The sequence below is a fragment of the Desmodus rotundus genome, chromosome 13 (assembly GCF_022682495.2).
Source record: "Desmodus rotundus isolate HL8 chromosome 13, HLdesRot8A.1, whole genome shotgun sequence".
NCBI classification, from domain to species: domain Eukaryota; kingdom Metazoa; phylum Chordata; class Mammalia; order Chiroptera; family Phyllostomidae; genus Desmodus; species Desmodus rotundus.
The window spans coordinates 47,132,517-47,150,753 of NC_071399.1; the positions used below are offsets into that span (position 1 = coordinate 47,132,517).

At 37.0% G+C, this 18,237-nt stretch overlaps 1 protein-coding gene across 9 annotated transcripts in view; it reads right to left on the bottom strand.

Annotated features, from left to right (window-relative positions):
- The window catches only part of FNDC3A (fibronectin type III domain containing 3A), a 220,035-nt gene that overhangs the window by 167,000 nt on the left and 34,798 nt on the right, over window positions 1-18,237 (bottom strand). For 8 of the 9 annotated variants that reach the window (XM_024569673.3, XM_024569683.3, XM_045202567.2 and 5 more), the window contains one exon: window positions 16,592-16,729. The exons of the other annotated variant lie outside the window; for it this stretch is intronic. In XM_024569673.3, the coding sequence (XP_024425441.2) occupies window positions 16,592-16,690 (99 nt within the window). In that variant the 5' untranslated portion in view covers window positions 16,691-16,729. The remainder of the gene's footprint in view (window positions 1-16,591; window positions 16,730-18,237) is intronic. 9 annotated transcript variants of the gene reach the window in all.

The following is an 18,237-nucleotide window of genomic DNA, read 5'->3' on the forward strand; positions in this document are numbered from 1 at the left end:
GAAAAAATCTTCAATATCCATAATCATCAGAGATGCAAATTAAAACCACAATGATGTGTCACCTTACACCTGTCAGAATGGCTACCATCAATAAGTCAACAAACAATGAGTGTTGACGAGGATGTGGAGAAAAGGGAGCCCTTTTGCACTGCTGGTTGGAATGCAGACTGGTGCAGCCACTGTGGAAAACAGTATGGACTATCATTAAAAAATTAAAAATAGAATTCCCTTTTGACCCAGCAACTACACTTAGGAAATATATCCTAAGAATCCCAAAACACCAATACAAAAAAATAAACACATATTTATGTTCATAGCGGTATTTACAATAGCCAAGATCTGGAAACAGCCTAAATGCCCACCAGTGGATGAGTGGATAAAAAAGTTGTGGTACATTTACACAATGGAATACTATGCAGCAGTATAAAATCAACTCTTACCTTTTGTGATAGCATGGATGGACCTAGAGAATATCATGCTAAATGGTATTAGCCAGTCAGTGAAAGACAAAAAGACCAGGTGATCTCACTTATATGTGGACTCTAATCAACAAAATAAACTAATGAACAAAATAGAAACAGATGCATAGATACAGGGAACAGACTGACAACTGTCAGAAGGGAGTTGGGAGGGAGGGGACTAGATGAAAGATTGCAAAAGGATTAGTCAAAAAACATATATGCATGACCTATGAACATGAACAACAATATGGGGATTGACTGAGAGGGAAGAGGGTGTAGGGCTGGGTAGAGGCAGGCATAGGGAGAAAATGCAGGGGCAACTGTAATAACATAAACAATAAAATAAATTAAATTAAATTAAAAACATATTGAGAACTTATTTTTAGGCTATTAAATGTATTTGTACTAAATCAACTTAATGGTCATATACAATAGCATATGTTTATACTATATCGTGATTATTTACTACAGAAGTTTATATTTGTGAAATTATGGTGTATAAGGCTACATCAGTTTAAAAAGTGCATATTGAATGCAAAAAAAGAAAAGTTCCTACAGCATCTCATCAACATTATAAGGAATGCTGTAAGTTGATTAAAATCATGGTTTTTAAGGACCTGCTGTACTTTATGACTGGTGGGGTGCATAGATAAGCCAATCAATCCTTCCAACTCCATTCCATTTAACTATGTAGATAAATAGATTAGGTTTCTTCAGGGGTCATTCTCATCATTTGATCTATTTTGGAAACTCTGCTGACTACCTATTGCTTATTATCTTACATCTAGAACTTAGAATATAGCATTCAAAAGTCTTTATCAACTACCCTATCTGTAATGTCTAAGCTTAGGTCTTTTATTTCAAACATACAGAATAGCTGAGACAACTGTGTCCATTACTTGTCAGAATCAACCAGATAAATAATGTTGAATCAGATGCTCTTTAAAAATGAAAAATGTTTATAGATCTTTCTATGAACTGGCAGTATATCTGTCTCATCCTTGTTTTAATATTCTTAATATGCATGTTTGTATACATCCACTGTTAGTATATACTTTGTTTCATGAGAATCCTTTTTCATTTATATCACTGGTTTTATGTATTATATATCCTTTTCTAATTTGCTGTTTTATTCTTATTGTACTTTTAAGATTTGCCCATAGTATGGATTCATACAGTAGAATACTGGTAAATAGTATTCTTGTATTCCATTGTATGAATTCTTCAAATTCTATTTCTCTACTATTGGATATTTACATTGTTTCCAGTCCTTTCCATTATTATAAAACAATGCAATGAATAGTATTGCACATACACCCTTGCATACATGCATAAGATTTTCTGTAGAATAAATATCTAGAAGAATATATATTAAGTTTAAGTACGTACTTTTAAAGCTGTATTAAATAGTGCCAGATCATTCCCCCAAATGGTTGTACCAGCAGTCTATGAGGGACTCCACTGCTCCACAGCCTTACTGTATTGTCAGATTTCTTAATATTTACATCCTCTTTGAGGTTATAATTTGCATTTCCCTCCTTCAAAACATAGCTCCAATCTTCCTTCCTCCCCCAAACCTTTAATTAGTCCCATGAGTCACCTCCAAGAAGATAGGGTACTCTGTCTATATACAGGCACTTTCTGGCCAACTTTGCAGCTAACATGAAATTCTTTCTTCATTACAATAAGCACTCACTAATGTGTCAGTTAATTGTACCAGCTGTTTCAACTTTAAAATGCCAGATACTATATTATATAGGTATATAGAGTATTAAGCGGTCAATAACATGTTTACAGACAGATGTGAAACACTGGGATGGATGCTCACTAGTTAAATAATAGGTATTTATTCAGACATTCCCAAAGAAAAGTCATAATGGATAATTTAGAGCCAGGCTGAAAATCTTAGAAAGAAAAAAATACTTTTTTCAAGTATAATCAAGTATTTCCAAGACAACAGTGATGAGAAAAGCCTTCTAAATCACTTTTGGCCTTTACCCATAAACTGATTTATAATAGTGTATGTATGGTGGGGGTATACTTGCACTTAATTTTAAATCTTTGTATCTTACACTTAGTATTTCTTATACAACTTAACTTAGTAACCCTAGTAAATGCTTGTGAAATTGAATTGTATTTCAGTTCCTATAAAAGAACTATTTGAGAACCATATTATCTAGCCAATTTTAAATTTAATCATTTATGATTTGTCATACATTCATGATTCCTACCTATCCATGCGGTGCAGGCAAACTGAAGATATTTAGGGAACAATTTAAAATAGTAAAGAAAATATTAATGGTGGCTCTAACCACCATTGTAATTTACAATATTTTACAAGAGTAAAAAATACAGTATTTTTTTCTAACAACATTTTGAGGAAGGAAGGAAATGTGGAACACATAAGCTACTACTCTACAATTATTAAACAAAACAACAGTGTGAACTGGCAAATTCTGAACTCCTCAAAACCAATTATTTTCAAGATTGTATCACAGAGATGATTCTCTCATGTCCTTCGCCAAAAAACAACAATTTAAAAAAACCTTAGGAAATGTTCTTATACATTCACTTTTACGCACAGAGGTACACAGACATTCCCTCTAAAATTCAAGTAGTACATACATGCACCATAATAGCTAAAATGAAAAAGATAAGCAATTCCAAATATTGATTTGACTGTAGAGCAACTGACAATAATACAGCATTTATGGGAATGTAAATTGCACAAAACTTTTTTTTGCCATTAATGGGGTAGGGAAAAATAAACAGCATAAAGCAGTAATTTTCAACCTTTTTCATCTAATGGCACACATAAACTAATTACTAAAAAATGTCTTTTTTGATGGTCTGACCAAAAAAAAAGTTATAATTTTGATTCACTCACACTGGACAGCTATTGTTGTGTTGGCTGTTGTCATTTTTTAAAATGTGACAATCTAAGGAAAAAGAGGTCAGTGCCTCTGACTTAATAGTCAGGTGTTACTTGTTTTAAATATTCTTGAAGGGAGTGGAGGGAGGTAGAAGAGGGTATAGGGAAATAAATGGTGAGAAGAGAGACTTGACTTGTCCACAACCATCGGGTAGGGAACACACAATACAATATGCATATGATGTAGTATGAATTGTATACCTAAAACCTATGTAGTTTTATTAGCCAATGTCACCCCAATAAATTCAATTTTAAAAAATTCTTGCAGCACAATGGTTGAAAATCACAGCCCTAGATGAAGGTGAGTAGATATCTGGAGAAAATAATAGCCCTCTACAATAAGAAACACAGAGGTAGCAAATCCAGCTGGTGTTTGGCAAACTGTAAGAGCAGTTAAATTGTATTTGAGGTATATAAGATGTATTAGTAAAGATAAATAAAAATAGTTAAGTTACTAGTAGAAAATAAATATTCCCTATGACCCATGCATTCCACTTCTAGGTATACAATGTCGGTCCGGGTAAAGTTCAGCCATTGTTAATGTAATGAGAATGGTTTGTGTGACAATGATGAAACCTGGCAGCCAAGGAGAGTGGACTGGAATGCACATGCATAAACAATGACGACTTCACTGTACTAGTCAGAGGGAGTGTTAGACACCAGTTGATTCAGCATGTGCACTCTGTGGCCATTGCACTCAAAATGACTGAGTGAGTAGAACAATGAGATCTGCATCAGATTTTGCATTAAGCTGCAACATTGCTCCATGGAAACTATTTGGATGATTCAGAAGGCCACAGCTATGGGCAACTAGTGACTGGCAACTTCATCATGACCACAACACGCCTGCTCATGCATCATGTCCACACAGTTTTTTGTTGAAACATCAAATCACCCAGGTGACTCAGCCCTTCTACAGCCCAGATTTGGCACCCTGCAGCTTCTGCCTTTTCCCAAAACTAGTATCACCTTTGAAAAGGAGATTTCAAAGAGTCAATGAGATTCAGGAAAATATGACAATGCAGCTGATAGCGACTGGGAGAACTGTGTGAGGTCCCAAAGTGCCTACTTTGAAGGGGACTGAAGTGTCACTGTCCTACGTACAATGTCTGTATCTTGGATCTGCTTCAACAACATGCCTCTATTTTTCATAGTATGTGGCTGGATACTTTCTGGACAGAACTATATATGTATATAATTGTATGTGTGTATATGTATATATTTACTGTGTGTTAAAAATACACACTTGATAGAAAAGGAACTTGTTTCTTTAGCATATGAAAAGATGCTCAAACTCCCCTTGAATAATAGAAAAGGGGCTCCCTAGCACTGACTGGGTCTGTGGCACCCTGTAAAGTGGCCTTTGGAAAAATGCATATTCTTCTTTCTGGGGTCAGCCTCTGTTTATAATTTCTTGTACATTTTTCTGCCCTGTGTTTATACATGCATGCACATTTGTCCTATTTTCAAAATGTTCTTTATTGAAAAATCACACAAATGTAGCATTTCAGGAATCTGTATCTTGAACATTCTATCTGGAGGTAAAGAGAGAGAGAACAGTGAGACAGTTACAAAATAATTTTTAAAAGATTAATAAAGAGAAGACTATTAAAGAAGCTAACTAGGCAGAGTTTTGAAAAATCTTCACCAAGGTTTAAATGCATTTATTCCTTTTAAAAGGAAAAATGAGTAGAAATTAGAGAAGGCAAAGTTAAATTAGGAAAGTGTTGAAACCCATAAAAAAATATCTGAACTTTTCTTTTGTTGGTGGCAACAGTGAACAGAGCCAGGAGCATTCCACTTGTGCTTAAAGCTCAAAAACCCTAACGCAGATTCGGAGTTTCTGACAAGGCAGTATAAGCACTAATACATATTGTATTTTGCCATGTCTAATGCACACTTTTTTGCCCCAATTTTTGAGGGAAAAATAAGGATGCACATTATACATGGATATAATGAGTACATACCATGGGCATTAATAACCCTGTGTATAATGCACACAAAAATGTGGGTGCGCATTATACACAGCACAATATGGTGCTTTACCTCCTCTATCAAGAAAAAGTATAATCTGGGTTCCAGTCAAGATGCAGGAGTAAGTAAATACTGTGTTCACCTTCTCCAAAGTAGATAAATGCTGTGCTCACCTTCTCCCATGACCATATCAAAATTAAAAATAAACTACAAAACAACTACACCCCTGAGAACTGCCTGAAGTCTAACAGAGATCCTGTAACTAAGGATATACAAAAGAAGTCATGTGGAGAGTGGAAGGAGGGATGGAGTTGCAGAACAGGCTAGGGCCACACCACATAGAGTAGTTAAAGACTGGGAGAAATATCTTGGCTATGGAGGTTCCCCCTGAGGAACAAGGGGTCCTGGCCCCACACCAGGATCCCCAGCCCAGGGTTCCAACGTTGAAAACAGAAGTATCCATAACTTCTGGCTGTGAAAACCAGCAAGAATTGTGGCTGAGAGAGACAGAGGACTTCTGGAGGCCCAGGTGTTCCTCTTAAATGGCCTATGTATGAACTTACTTTTGCTGATGGAATCACTCACTGAGCTCCAGGAATAGGGCGGTGGCTCAAAAGTCACCAGAGACATACCGTGGTGATTCTGTGAAACCCCAGCCCACCCAATTTGCAGAACCACCCAAACTACTTCCAGTGGCTTTTCCATACAAATGGCCAGTCTCAGCTCATGCTAAAAAGAATTTCCTAAAATCTCTCAAAGGTTCACACACCCCAGACAACTTGCTTCTGGCCTCAGCATTCCCCGTATCACTTGCTAAGCAGCCCCATGCCTGGAACTAGTAGCAGCCAGCTTCAATTCAGAGCAAAGCCCCTCACAGGCACCTCCAAGTCCAGTAGGAGTGGAAACCATGGGCAGATTACTTTGTAGCTCACACCAAGTGGTCCTGAGCAAGACATTGGCAGCAGCTGACTTTGACCTGCACCAGAGCTCCTCCTAAGAGGCCCCAAACACAACACACTTAATGGCAAGCTTCACACCAGACTAGTGTATACACACAACCACATCCACAAACAACATACCCAAAGAGCAGTCTCTGTAGGCACCACAGCCCTGCTTAAAGCAAATCCTGCTCCACAGGGCCACCTCCTACACAACAGCGCCTCCACTGTAATCCTGATCCATCCTCACAACAAATCAATGTGGGCTCAATCCCTTCCATGATGTACCAGTAGCAATCAATGCTCAACTACAACAGGAGGGCACACAAAACCCACACAACAGACACTCCTGGAGCACCCAGCTCAAGAGACAAGGAAGACAGTGCCACTGGGGCCCAAAGGACACCTACTAAATGAGGTCACTCCAACAAGACCAGGAGATACAGTAGCTCTCCCTAATATTTAGAAAAAACACAGGGAGACAGCCAAGATGAGGAGACAAAGAAACATATCCCAAATGAAAGAACAGAACAAAATTCCAGAAGAAATAGAACTAAACAAAATGGAGACAAGCAATCTAACATGTATAGTTCAAAACAGTATCACCTGCTCCTGTCTATATAACCATCTATATCACTACTATTACATGCCAGCCATGGTACCCTCAAGAATTCAGGAAAAATTCTGTCTACAGAATCTTGTTTTTCTGAGGACAAGAAAGAAGAAAGTCTTAAGAGTGCACATGGTCTTGTTTCAGCCTATTGTCTTCCGTTTCAAAGACTGTACACCACAGCAATATCAATGTACTGTAATTAACTGCTTAATAGTTTATTTTATGCATTAGAGTGTATAAACATGAAGCCAGTGACCTGCCGGAGGCAACAATGACATCTGAAGACACTCCTAGAAACTCAAAGTAAATGAATATCTGCCACGTTTATTACCTTTGTAGGGAAAAAATTGTAACAGACTTAAATCTGATCATAAAAAGATGTGAAATGAAGTTGCTGTTATAAGCTATCTAAGAACATGTGAATGTTAAAACCAGGATATACTTTTCATGCTATGCTTATTAAAAACAGAAAAATTTACAACTCAAGCCATTGTTCTTGAATTTTCAATAGCAAAGTTAGCAAAATAGCTTCTTACCTTGTAAGTAAATCGTAATTGTCCACTATAGACACTAAGTTTAAAAAGTAATAAAATACGACTATTTTTTCTTAGTTTCCCAGGGAGGCAGTATGATTAGGAGCAAAAGCTTTATGTGGTCTTGAGTCTTTCATTTTGTTTCATCTGCAAAGTGGATTCAGGTATACCTATCTCATAGGATTGTTGAAAAAATTAAGTAAGAACATAAAGTTCTTAATATGACGTTTCTTACATAGTGAGCCCTCAAAATGTTCTTTTTCTTTCTCATTATTACTTTTATGCCCTTAGTCTTTGTTTCTACACCTATGATATTAAAATCCTTATCACATACAGATACTGTGAGAACTTAGCCCATTGCTTGGTGAGTAATAGGTGCTTATGAAAGCCCATCATTCAAATCCCTTTAAGAACTATATTTATAAAGCCATGGGCTTGGGGAAAAAAATTACCATCTTTTCAAAAATTATGTACTTTCATTTGGGAGGAGGGAGTATGGAGAGGTGAGTAAGAAGAAAAATAAGTTTAATTATTATATAATATAGGAAGTCAGTTGATCACATAATTAAAACATGACTTCAATGATTTCAAGTCATGATTTATAATAATCATTAAGGTACATGGTTAAACTTAGTTAAAAATAACACTCATCAGCCAAGGTGGAGATGTAGGTAAACATGCTTTGCTTCCTTGCACAACCAAAAGAAAGACAACAATATTTTAAAAAAAACAACAAAACAATCAGACTGCCAGAAAATTGAACTGTATAAAAGTCTAACAACCAGGAGTTAAAGAAGATTCATTCAGACTGGTAGGAGAGGCAGAGACAGGCAGCCAGACGGAGAGATCAGACGGCAAGGAGACCAATCAAATGGGCGAGGTGGCAGCTGGCAGGTGGGGCGTTCCTACGTTCTCATGCGGGGAAAACTGGGAGGAACAACTGGGGAGTGAGACAGACCATGCAAACCAAGGTTATAGCACAGGAAACTAAAGCCTCAAAACCTCTGGCTGTAAGAACCGGTGGGAATTGCTGCAGAGAGAGAGGGAAATGCTCAGAGGAGACTTCATTGGTGAGACCCATGGTGTCCTAGAACGTATACAAACCCACCCACCCAGGAATCAGCACCAAAAGGGACCAATATGCTTGTGAATAGCAGGGGAAGTCACTGAAAGCGGGGTGAGCTGAGCAAGCTAGCCAGTGGCACTGTTCACTCTCTCACCACTCCCCCACAGACAGAACCACAATGACGGGATATGGGTTGACCCACTCTGGGGATTACCTAAGGATCTGCCCCTTACAACATAACAGGTACACTAAGACAAAGAAATATGGCCCAAATAAAAGAACAGATCAAAATTCCAAAAAAGAACTAAGCAACGAGGAGATAGCCAAACCATCAGATGGAAAGTTCAAAACACTGGTAACCAGCATACTTACAGAAATATTTGAGTATGGACACAAAATAGAGGAAGAAGTTAAGGCTATGAAAAGTGAAATAAAGCAAAATAGACATGGCACCAACAGTGAAGGGAAGGAAACTAGGACTCAAATCAACAGTCTGGAGTAGAAGAAAGAAATAAACATTCAACCAGAACAGAACAAAGAAATAAGAATGCAAAAAAAAAAAAAAAAAAATGAGGAGAGGCTTTGGAACCTCCAGGACAACTTTAAACGTTCCAACATCTGAATATGGGGGTACCAGAAGGAGAAGAGGAAGAGCAAAAGATTGAAAATTTATTTGAAAACATAATGAAGGAGAACTTCCCTAATCTGGCCAAGGAAATAGACTTCCAGGAAGTCCAGGAAGTTCAGAGAGCCCCGAAGAAGTTGGACCCAAGGAAACACATACCAAGGCACATCATAATTACATTACCCAAGATTAAAGAGAAGGAGAGAATCTTAAAAGCAGCAAGAGAAAAGAAGAGAGTTACCTACAAAGGAGTTTCCATAGACTATCAGCTGATTTCTCAAAAGAAACCTTACAGGCAAGAAGGGGCTGGCAAGAAGTATTCAAAGTCATGAAAGGCAAGGTACTATATCCAAGATTGCTCTATCCAGCAAAGCTATCATTTAGAATGGAAGGGCAGATCAAGTGCTTCCCAGATAAGATCAAGCTAAAGGAGTTCATCATCACCCAGCCCTATTATATGAAATGTTAAAGAGACTTATCTAAGAAAAAGAAGATGATCAAAAATATGAACAGTAAAATGACAACAAACTCACAACTATCAACAACCAAATCTAAAAACAAAAACAAACTAAGCAAACAACTAGAACAGGAACAGAAATGGAGATCACATGGAGAGTTATCAGAGGGGAGGAGGAGAAGGGAGAATAGGGAAAAAGGTACAGGGAATAAGAAGCATAACTGGTAGGTACAAGATAGACAGGGGGAGGTTAAGAACAGTATAAGAAAAAGAGAAGCCAAACAATTTATATGTACAACCCATGGACATTAACTAAGGAGGAGGGATGCTGGTGGAGGAAGGGTACAGGGCGGAGGTGAATAAAGGTGAGAAAAAAATGGGATGAGTGTAATAGCATAATTAATAAAATATACTTAAAAAAAGAAAAAAAAAACACTCAGAGATGACTACATTCAGACATTTTAGAAGTAGCTTCAAAAATAGTCTCATTATTTCACTGTCTTATGGAACCAAAACAACATTTTGAACTGGAGTTCAATACCTGAATTAAAGGGGACCAGACCTAAGATGATGGAGGACTAAATGGAAGCTACCCTAACCTCCTCCCAGGGCCAAAATAGATTAAAACTAAATTATACAAGAATAATTCTGAATAAGTCAACTGGCTACTAGCTGGAGAGAAAGAAACCTTACAACCAAGAGTATATTGAAGAAACAACTTCACCACAATATGACTGGTAGGGAGTGCAGAGGAAGTGTTGAGAGGGCTGGCTGGGCATCTACTGGTGTCAGCTGAAGTACTGGAGGGATATTTCAGCAGCCAGGGGTGTTCTCCCTGAGACGTACGGGGTCTAAACCCCAGGCTAGGCAACCCAGCCCACAGCACCAAACTGGGAAAGAAAGCAAAATGATACTTTGAAAAGCAGCAGGGTTTCTGTCCACCAGAGACAGCTAGAGATGCAGAGAGCCTCTTTAAGGACCAACGCACAGAATTTTGTCTGCAGCTATTTAACCTTGGCTTTGGCAGAGGGAGGGAAGAATGAACTAGAGACTGTGAATGGACTAGAGTCAGGGGCTGGTGATTTGGGGAGAGAGCTGAAGGAACAACCTCCAGGATCCCTGTGCTGAGTCATTCCCCTACTGCAAAAGCTATCTTTCTCCAGCACAGCACTCTACTCCATGAGGCATCAACCTCAAGGGGAAGTAATAATCCTACCCTCAGGAATCCCTCTTGCTAGACACTGTGGCGATTAGGCCAGGTCACTGAGTACAGCTGGAGTCTGTATCAGTGGTTAAGCCTAACAGTGGAGGTGGATCTCTTCGGGAGCTCTGAGACTTTGGCTGACCCTCCCCTGGGCTCAGGGCTGGTAAAAGCCAGCCTTAGTGCACAGCTTGGTTCTTTCTGCACATAAACAGGCCCAGCAGAGGGAGCCACCAGCTGTGGATTGCTCATAGCTCCAAAGAAGTTGCCCAGGGCCAGTCACAGGCAGCATCTGACATAGTTCTGCACCAGACTCTTTGTGGATCTACCAAATACACAGATACAATAAATACAAAGAAGCAACCGTAACAGGAATACAAAGAAACAGGCTGGGGAAAAAAAAGAACAAGGTAATGCTCCAAAAAAAGAATTAAATGAAATGGAGGCAAGCAATTTATCAGCGTTTAGAGTAATGATTATAAAGATACTTAACATCATGAAAAAAGGCATAGGAACCATAAAAAAGGACCAGTCAGAAACAAAGAATGCAATATCCAAAATAGGTAATGCACTAGAAGGAATAAACATGAAGCAGAGGATGGAACCAGTGATTCAGAAGACAAGGTAGAAAAAAACACCCAAGCAGAGCAGCAAAAACAAAAAAAAAGAATTAAAAAAAAATGAAGAGAGCTTAAGAAACATCTCGGACAACATGAAGCATAACAGCATCTGCATCATGAGAATACAAGGAGATGAGAGTAAGCAAGGGATCGAGAACCTTGCTTGGAAGAAATAATGACCAAAAACTTCCCTAATTTGGTGAAGGAAAAGGACACATAAGTCCAGGAAGCACAGAGAGTTCTAAACAAGATGGACCGAGAGAGACCTATTCCGAGGTACATCATAATTAAATTGGCAAAGTTTAAATACAAGGAGAGAATAATAAAAGCGGCAGGAGAAATGCAGTTAGTTACCTACAAAAGAGCCACAATTAGACTATCATCTGATAGTCTACTATCTGATGATTAGACTATCATCTGATTTTTCAACAGAAACATTTCAGGCAAGTGATTGACATGAAATATTCAAGGTGCTGAAACACAAAGACCTACAACCAGCAATGCCACCACTTAAAACTGAAGGAGAAATAGATTCCCAGACAAGAAAAACCTAAAGACATGTGTTAACACCAAGCCAGTACTGCAATAAATGTTAAAGGGCTTGCTTCAAAAAGAAGAAAAAAGAAAACAGAAAAACAGTTAAAAAATAAAATGGGAATAAATACATGTATATCAATAATCACCTTAAATGTAAATGGCTTAAATGCCCCAACCAAAAGACACAGCGTAGCTGAATGGATTATAAAACAAGATTCACATAAATGGGGGGAGAACCCCCACCCCGAAAAAACGGAATATTCTTTTGAAAGGCGAACCCTATGTAATACGCGCTTCCCCCACTATCTGAGTCTTCTAGGAATCCATATGTATCAGTGTACCAGCTGGCATTATTGTAAGAAGTTGCAGTAGGCTCCTTCTTTTTCTTAAAAATTTTTTTGAAGATTCTTAAAATGTGTTTGCCCATTTAATAATGGGTAATTTACAAGCTCAGTCCCCCACCCTCCCTATTCACCTGATCTCACCCCAGTGACATTGTTTTTATTTCCCCCAATGAAAATAGTCCACAGAGGGAAACATTTTACTGATGAGGAAATGGTGAAACAAAATATGGCAGAAACACTAGAAGGCATCAAAATTGATGGGTTCAAAAATGGTTTTGTGAACAAGGGAAAAAATGTTTTGATAGGTGTACTGCAACAAATGGAGAATAGCTTGAAGTGACTGAAGGTTAAATGAGAATAAATACACAATTTTTAATAAATAAATTCCACTGAATTGGGTAACCCCTCATACGTTGTCTCCAAGGGATCCATCTCAGACCAAAAGATAAACATACACTAAAAGAATGGGAAAAGATATTTCATGCAAATGGAAAGGTAAGAAAGTATTGCTAAAATAGCAATACTTATATCCAACAAAATAGACTTTAAAACCAAGGCTATAGTAAGAGATGAAGAAGGATACTACATAATGATAAAGAGAACAATGCAACAAGAGCATATAACCCTAGTAAACATTTAAGCATCCAACACTGGAGCAACTAAACATGTAAAGCAAATTTTGATAACATAAATGGAAGATCGACAGAAATGCAGTCTTTGTAGGGAACTTTAACACCCCATTGACTTCAACTGATATATCTTCCAGACAGAAAATGTAAAGGAGACAGTAGCCTTAAGCGACACACTAAATCAAATGGATTTAACTGATATAATGGGAGCATGTGACCCCAAAGCAGCAGAATATATTCTACATACTTTTAAGTGTACATGGAACAATTTCTAGGATTGACCACATATTAGGACACAAAACAAGTCTCAATAAATTTAAGAAAACTGAAATCATATGAAGCACCATCTCTGATCACAATGATATAAAACTAGAAATCAATCACAACAGGAAAACTGAAAAATACAGACACAGAAGCTAAATAATGTTATTAAACTATAAATGGGTCAACAATGAGATCAGAAAGACATCAAAGGTACCTTGAAACAAATGAAAATGAGAATACAACAACCCAAAATCTGTGGGACACAGGGGAAGCATTCCTAAGAGGGAAATTCTTAGCATTACAGGCCTATCTCAACAAAAAACAAAAAGCTCAAATAAACAATCTAACTTTACCCTTAAAGGATCCTGAAAAACAACAACAAACAGAGCTCAAAGTTAGTAAAAGGAAGGAAATAAAGATCGGAGCACAAATAAGCAATATAGAGTCTCAAAAAAAAGATACAAAAAAACTAGTTCTTTGAAAATATAAACTAGATTGACAAACCTTTAATCAGAATCAAATCAAGAAAAAAGAAAGAGGATCCAATAAGTAACATCAGAAATGAAAGAAGAACAAGTGACACCAAAGAAATACGAAGAACTGTAAGAGCATATATGAACAACTATATGCCAACAAATGGAACAACCTGGATGAAATGGATAAATTCACAGACACATACAATCTTCTATAGCTTATTGTGAAGAATCTGAGAATCTGTATAGACAGATTATACCTAGTGTAATTCAAGCAGTAATCAAATAACTCCCAACAAACAAAAGCCCTGGATCAGATGGCTTCACAGGGGAATTTTACCAAACATTCTGAGAACTACCACCTCTCTTTCTCAAAGTATTTCAAAAAATTCAAGAGGAGGGAAGACTCCCAAGCTCATTTTATCAGGCTATCACCATCCTAATTCCAAAACCAGATAAAGGCATTACAAAAAACGAAAATTATAAGCCAATATCCCTGATGAACATAGATGCTAATCTCCTCAACAATGTAAGAGCAAATCGAATAAAGCAATACCTCAAAAAGATCATACGTCATAATCAAGTAGGATTTATTCTGGGAATGCAAGTTTGGTACAACATTTACAAATAAATAAATGTGATACACCATAAACAAACTGAAGGACAAAACCACATGACCATATCAATGGATGCGGAAAAAGCATTTGAAAAAATACGGTACCCATTTATGACCACAACTCTCAGCAAAGTGGAAAGAGGGAACATACCTAAACATAATAAAGGCCTCAAATGACAAACCGTCCACCAACATCATCCACACTGGGCAAAAACTACAAGCATTCCCCTTAAGATTAGGAACAAGGTAGGGATTTCTACTTTCACCTCTCTCATTCAGCACAGTAATGGAAGTCTTAGCTATGAGACAAGAATAAAAAGCATCCAAACTGGAAAAGAAAAAGTAAAACTATCTTTATTAGCACATGACATGATACTTACTATACACAGAGAACCCTAAAGGATTCCATCAAGAAACTATTAGAACTGATATATAAATTCAGCAATTCATATATCAATGTAACTGACACATGAATTCAGCAATGAATTCACACAAAATTAACAGCCAGAAATCAGCCGCATTTTATATGCCAATGAGCTATCATAAAGGGAAAATAAGAAAATAATTCCATTCACGATTGCTCAAAAAGAATAAAATACCTAGGAATAGATCTAACTAAGGGTGTAAAAGATGTATACTTGGAAAATGACCAGACACGGAAGAAAGAAACTGAAGAAGAAACAAATAAGTAAAAACACATACTGTGTTCATAGACAGGAAAATTTAAAATCATTAAAATGTCCATGCTACCCGAAGTAATCTATAGATTCGATGCAATTCTTACCAAGATTCCAATGACAGATTTCATAGAATTAGAACAAATATATCAAAAATTTATATGGAAGCACAGTAAGCCCTGCATAGCTATAGCGATCCTGAGAAAGAAGAACAAAGTTGGAGCAATCATACTACCTAATATTAAGCTGTACTGTCCACAGTAGGTACTGGCATAAAAACAGACACACAGATCAATAGAACAGAAGAGAGAGCCCAGAAAGAAATAAACCCATAGCTTTATAGTCAATTTATTTCACAGAAGAAGCAAGCACAATACAATGGGCTAGTTTATTCAATAAATGGTATTGGAAAAATTGGACAGATACATGCAGAAAAATGAAACTAGACCACCTTCTTACACCACACACAAGAATAAATTCATAATGGATTAAAGACCTAAATGTTAGACTGGGAAAAAGAAAAATAAACAAATGGGACTTCATCAAACTAAAAAGGTTAGCACAACAAAGGAAACATCAAGAAAATAAAAAGACAACCCACAGAATGGGAAAACATATTTACCAATACATATGATAAGGGGTTAATATCCAAAACTTATAAAGAACTTATAAAACTTAACACAAAAAAACCCACCCAATTCATAAATGAGTAAAGGGCCTGAACAGACAGTTTTCCAAAAAGAACACACATGTTCAATAGATATTATGAAAATATGCTCAACGTCACTAATCATCAGATGAATGCAAATTAAAACCTCAATGAGGTACCACGTCACACATGTCAGAATGGCTATCATTAGTAAGTCAACAAACAACAACTGTCAGTGAGGATGTGAAGAAAAAGGAACCCTTTTTCACTGTTGGTGGGAATGCAGACTGGTGCAGCCATTGTGGAAAGCAGTATGCAGATACCTCAACAAATTAAAAATGGATCTGCCTTTTAACCCAGGAATCCCATATCTGGGAATATATCCGAAGAAACCCAAAATGCTATTCCGAAAGAACATAAGCACCCCTATGTTCATGCAGCACTATTTACACCTTTGTCAAGATATGGAAGCAGCCATCAATAGATGAGTGGCTAAAACACCTATGGGACATTTACACAATGGACTCTGCTATAAAAATGAAGAAAATTTTACCCTTTGTGACAGCAAGGATGGACCTGGAGAACATTATGCTAAGTGAAACAAGCCATTCAGAGAAACACAAATACCACATGATTTCACTCGAATGTAGAATCTAATGAACAAACTGAACAAGGAAAATAGAGACAGATTTATAGATAGAGAGCAGGCTAACAGCTACTGATGCAGGGAGTTTAATGGGTACAGGGATCCAGCAAAAAAGGATAAAGGACTCACGGACATGGACAATAGTGTGGAGACAGTGGGCAAGAGGGAGAAGGGAAGTATAAGGGGGATAAATGGTAATGGAAAAAATACATTAAAAAATAATACATGAATTAAGAGGAACCCACTAATGTGAAGTTTAATTCCATTTAACATTATACATTCTTTTGAAAGAAATACATGTGTACTAGACATGAGGATAAACATTGGTTTCCTTACCTGTTGTGTTCCATCTGCACTTACAATAGGGGCAGACAGAAGAGAAATATCACTAGTTAAAATCTGAGATGTATCCAGTAGTGGTGGATGTTCTGCCATTATCAATAAGACATTAATATACCGGATAACTCTCCAACTCTGAAAAACAAAAATATATAGCAATGTGTACATATCCTTAAAAATATATTAAAATATAATACATTCAAGATCTGTCTTATCCTTTTTTAATTTTTTTTTAATTTTGAGAATACATGTATTAAGGCTGGGGACAGTGAAACAAAGGAAGGAGTTAGGCTGGAAGAAGCAACAGAAGAGAGCCTAGGTGGTGCTCTGCTTTGGAACAATGTATAGGAAGGAAGTGAGCCAAGACGAGGCTGTTGCACCTCACTGAAGAGTCTAAGATAGAAGAATGAACAAGAAAGAGCTTGGGCAGTGCTCTGCTTTGGCTCTCTAGAAATGTAAGAAATAAGTGAGCCACAGTGGTCTGGTATGAGCTCACTGAAAAGTAAGCTCACTGAAATAGTGCCTTGGAAACAGGTTCAGGGAGTAAGTGCAGGATGAGATGCTGCTGCCTGTTGCTCCCCTGGTTGCAAGTCTTGTGGGAAACCTTAGTGTTTAGGAGAGAAAAGTAATGATGCATGCTGAGAGGGAAGAAAGGTATGAGTGTGCTCCAGAAAGAGCCCCAAGATTTGTCTTATTCCTTAATCTAAAGAGATATTCTTATCAAAGGAAATTTTTACAATATTCTATGACTACTTTTTAGTCAACGGAGATTTATGGGAATTCATTTCTTCCAACTTAACCAACTGTCTGTCAATGTATACAATAAACTAAGATACATATAATAAAGCCAGTATTGTCAGCAGCTTCTACTTAAATTCTTTCTCTATCCCTTTCATCTCTGTACACTATTTATTTAACCACCATCATTTTTTAGTTAAACACAGGGATAAGCACTAAAATGCAATAATTGAGTGAAGCAATCCTATCACTAATTTTTTCCTATGAGGAGAGAAGGTGATAATAAACACCCAATCCACTCACATCATCCTACCAGTCTCTAGGATGATGACTCCAAAATTATGATTTTTCATTGATTCTTCAGAGAGATCAAAATAGTAGAAAAATCTGTTCAGAATCAGAATAAGACCCTTCAAGTTTTATGTTCTCACTCTGGTCTCCTACCATTCCAGTTTTATTTTTCTTTTCTAAATGATACCCACTTTATAACAAACCCTATCATTTCAGTGATAAAAGCACATACATTTACAATAGAAACTCTTAACTATAAACAGAATATCCCTGATACAAAAAGTAAAGGACTTGACGTACGTAATATTAGTCTACCATATACAATGCCAACCAATAAAACATCAGCCAATTACATGACAGGATGAGCACAATTGAGTTCAATCACAAATTTTCTTGACTCTACACTGAAAGGCAAAATAAACATTTTTGGATGTTTGGAGCATTCTACAATTTCAGTAGTGCAAAATGTTGAGCTTTTATAAGACATTAAAGTCTTGAGTCTTTGCAGAAACTCTTGTACAAGTTGATTTAACCTAAAAACAATTTTCTATTTAGATATATAAAAACTGCTACAAGATTTTTACAAATATCCAATACAGGTATCTACTTCAAGG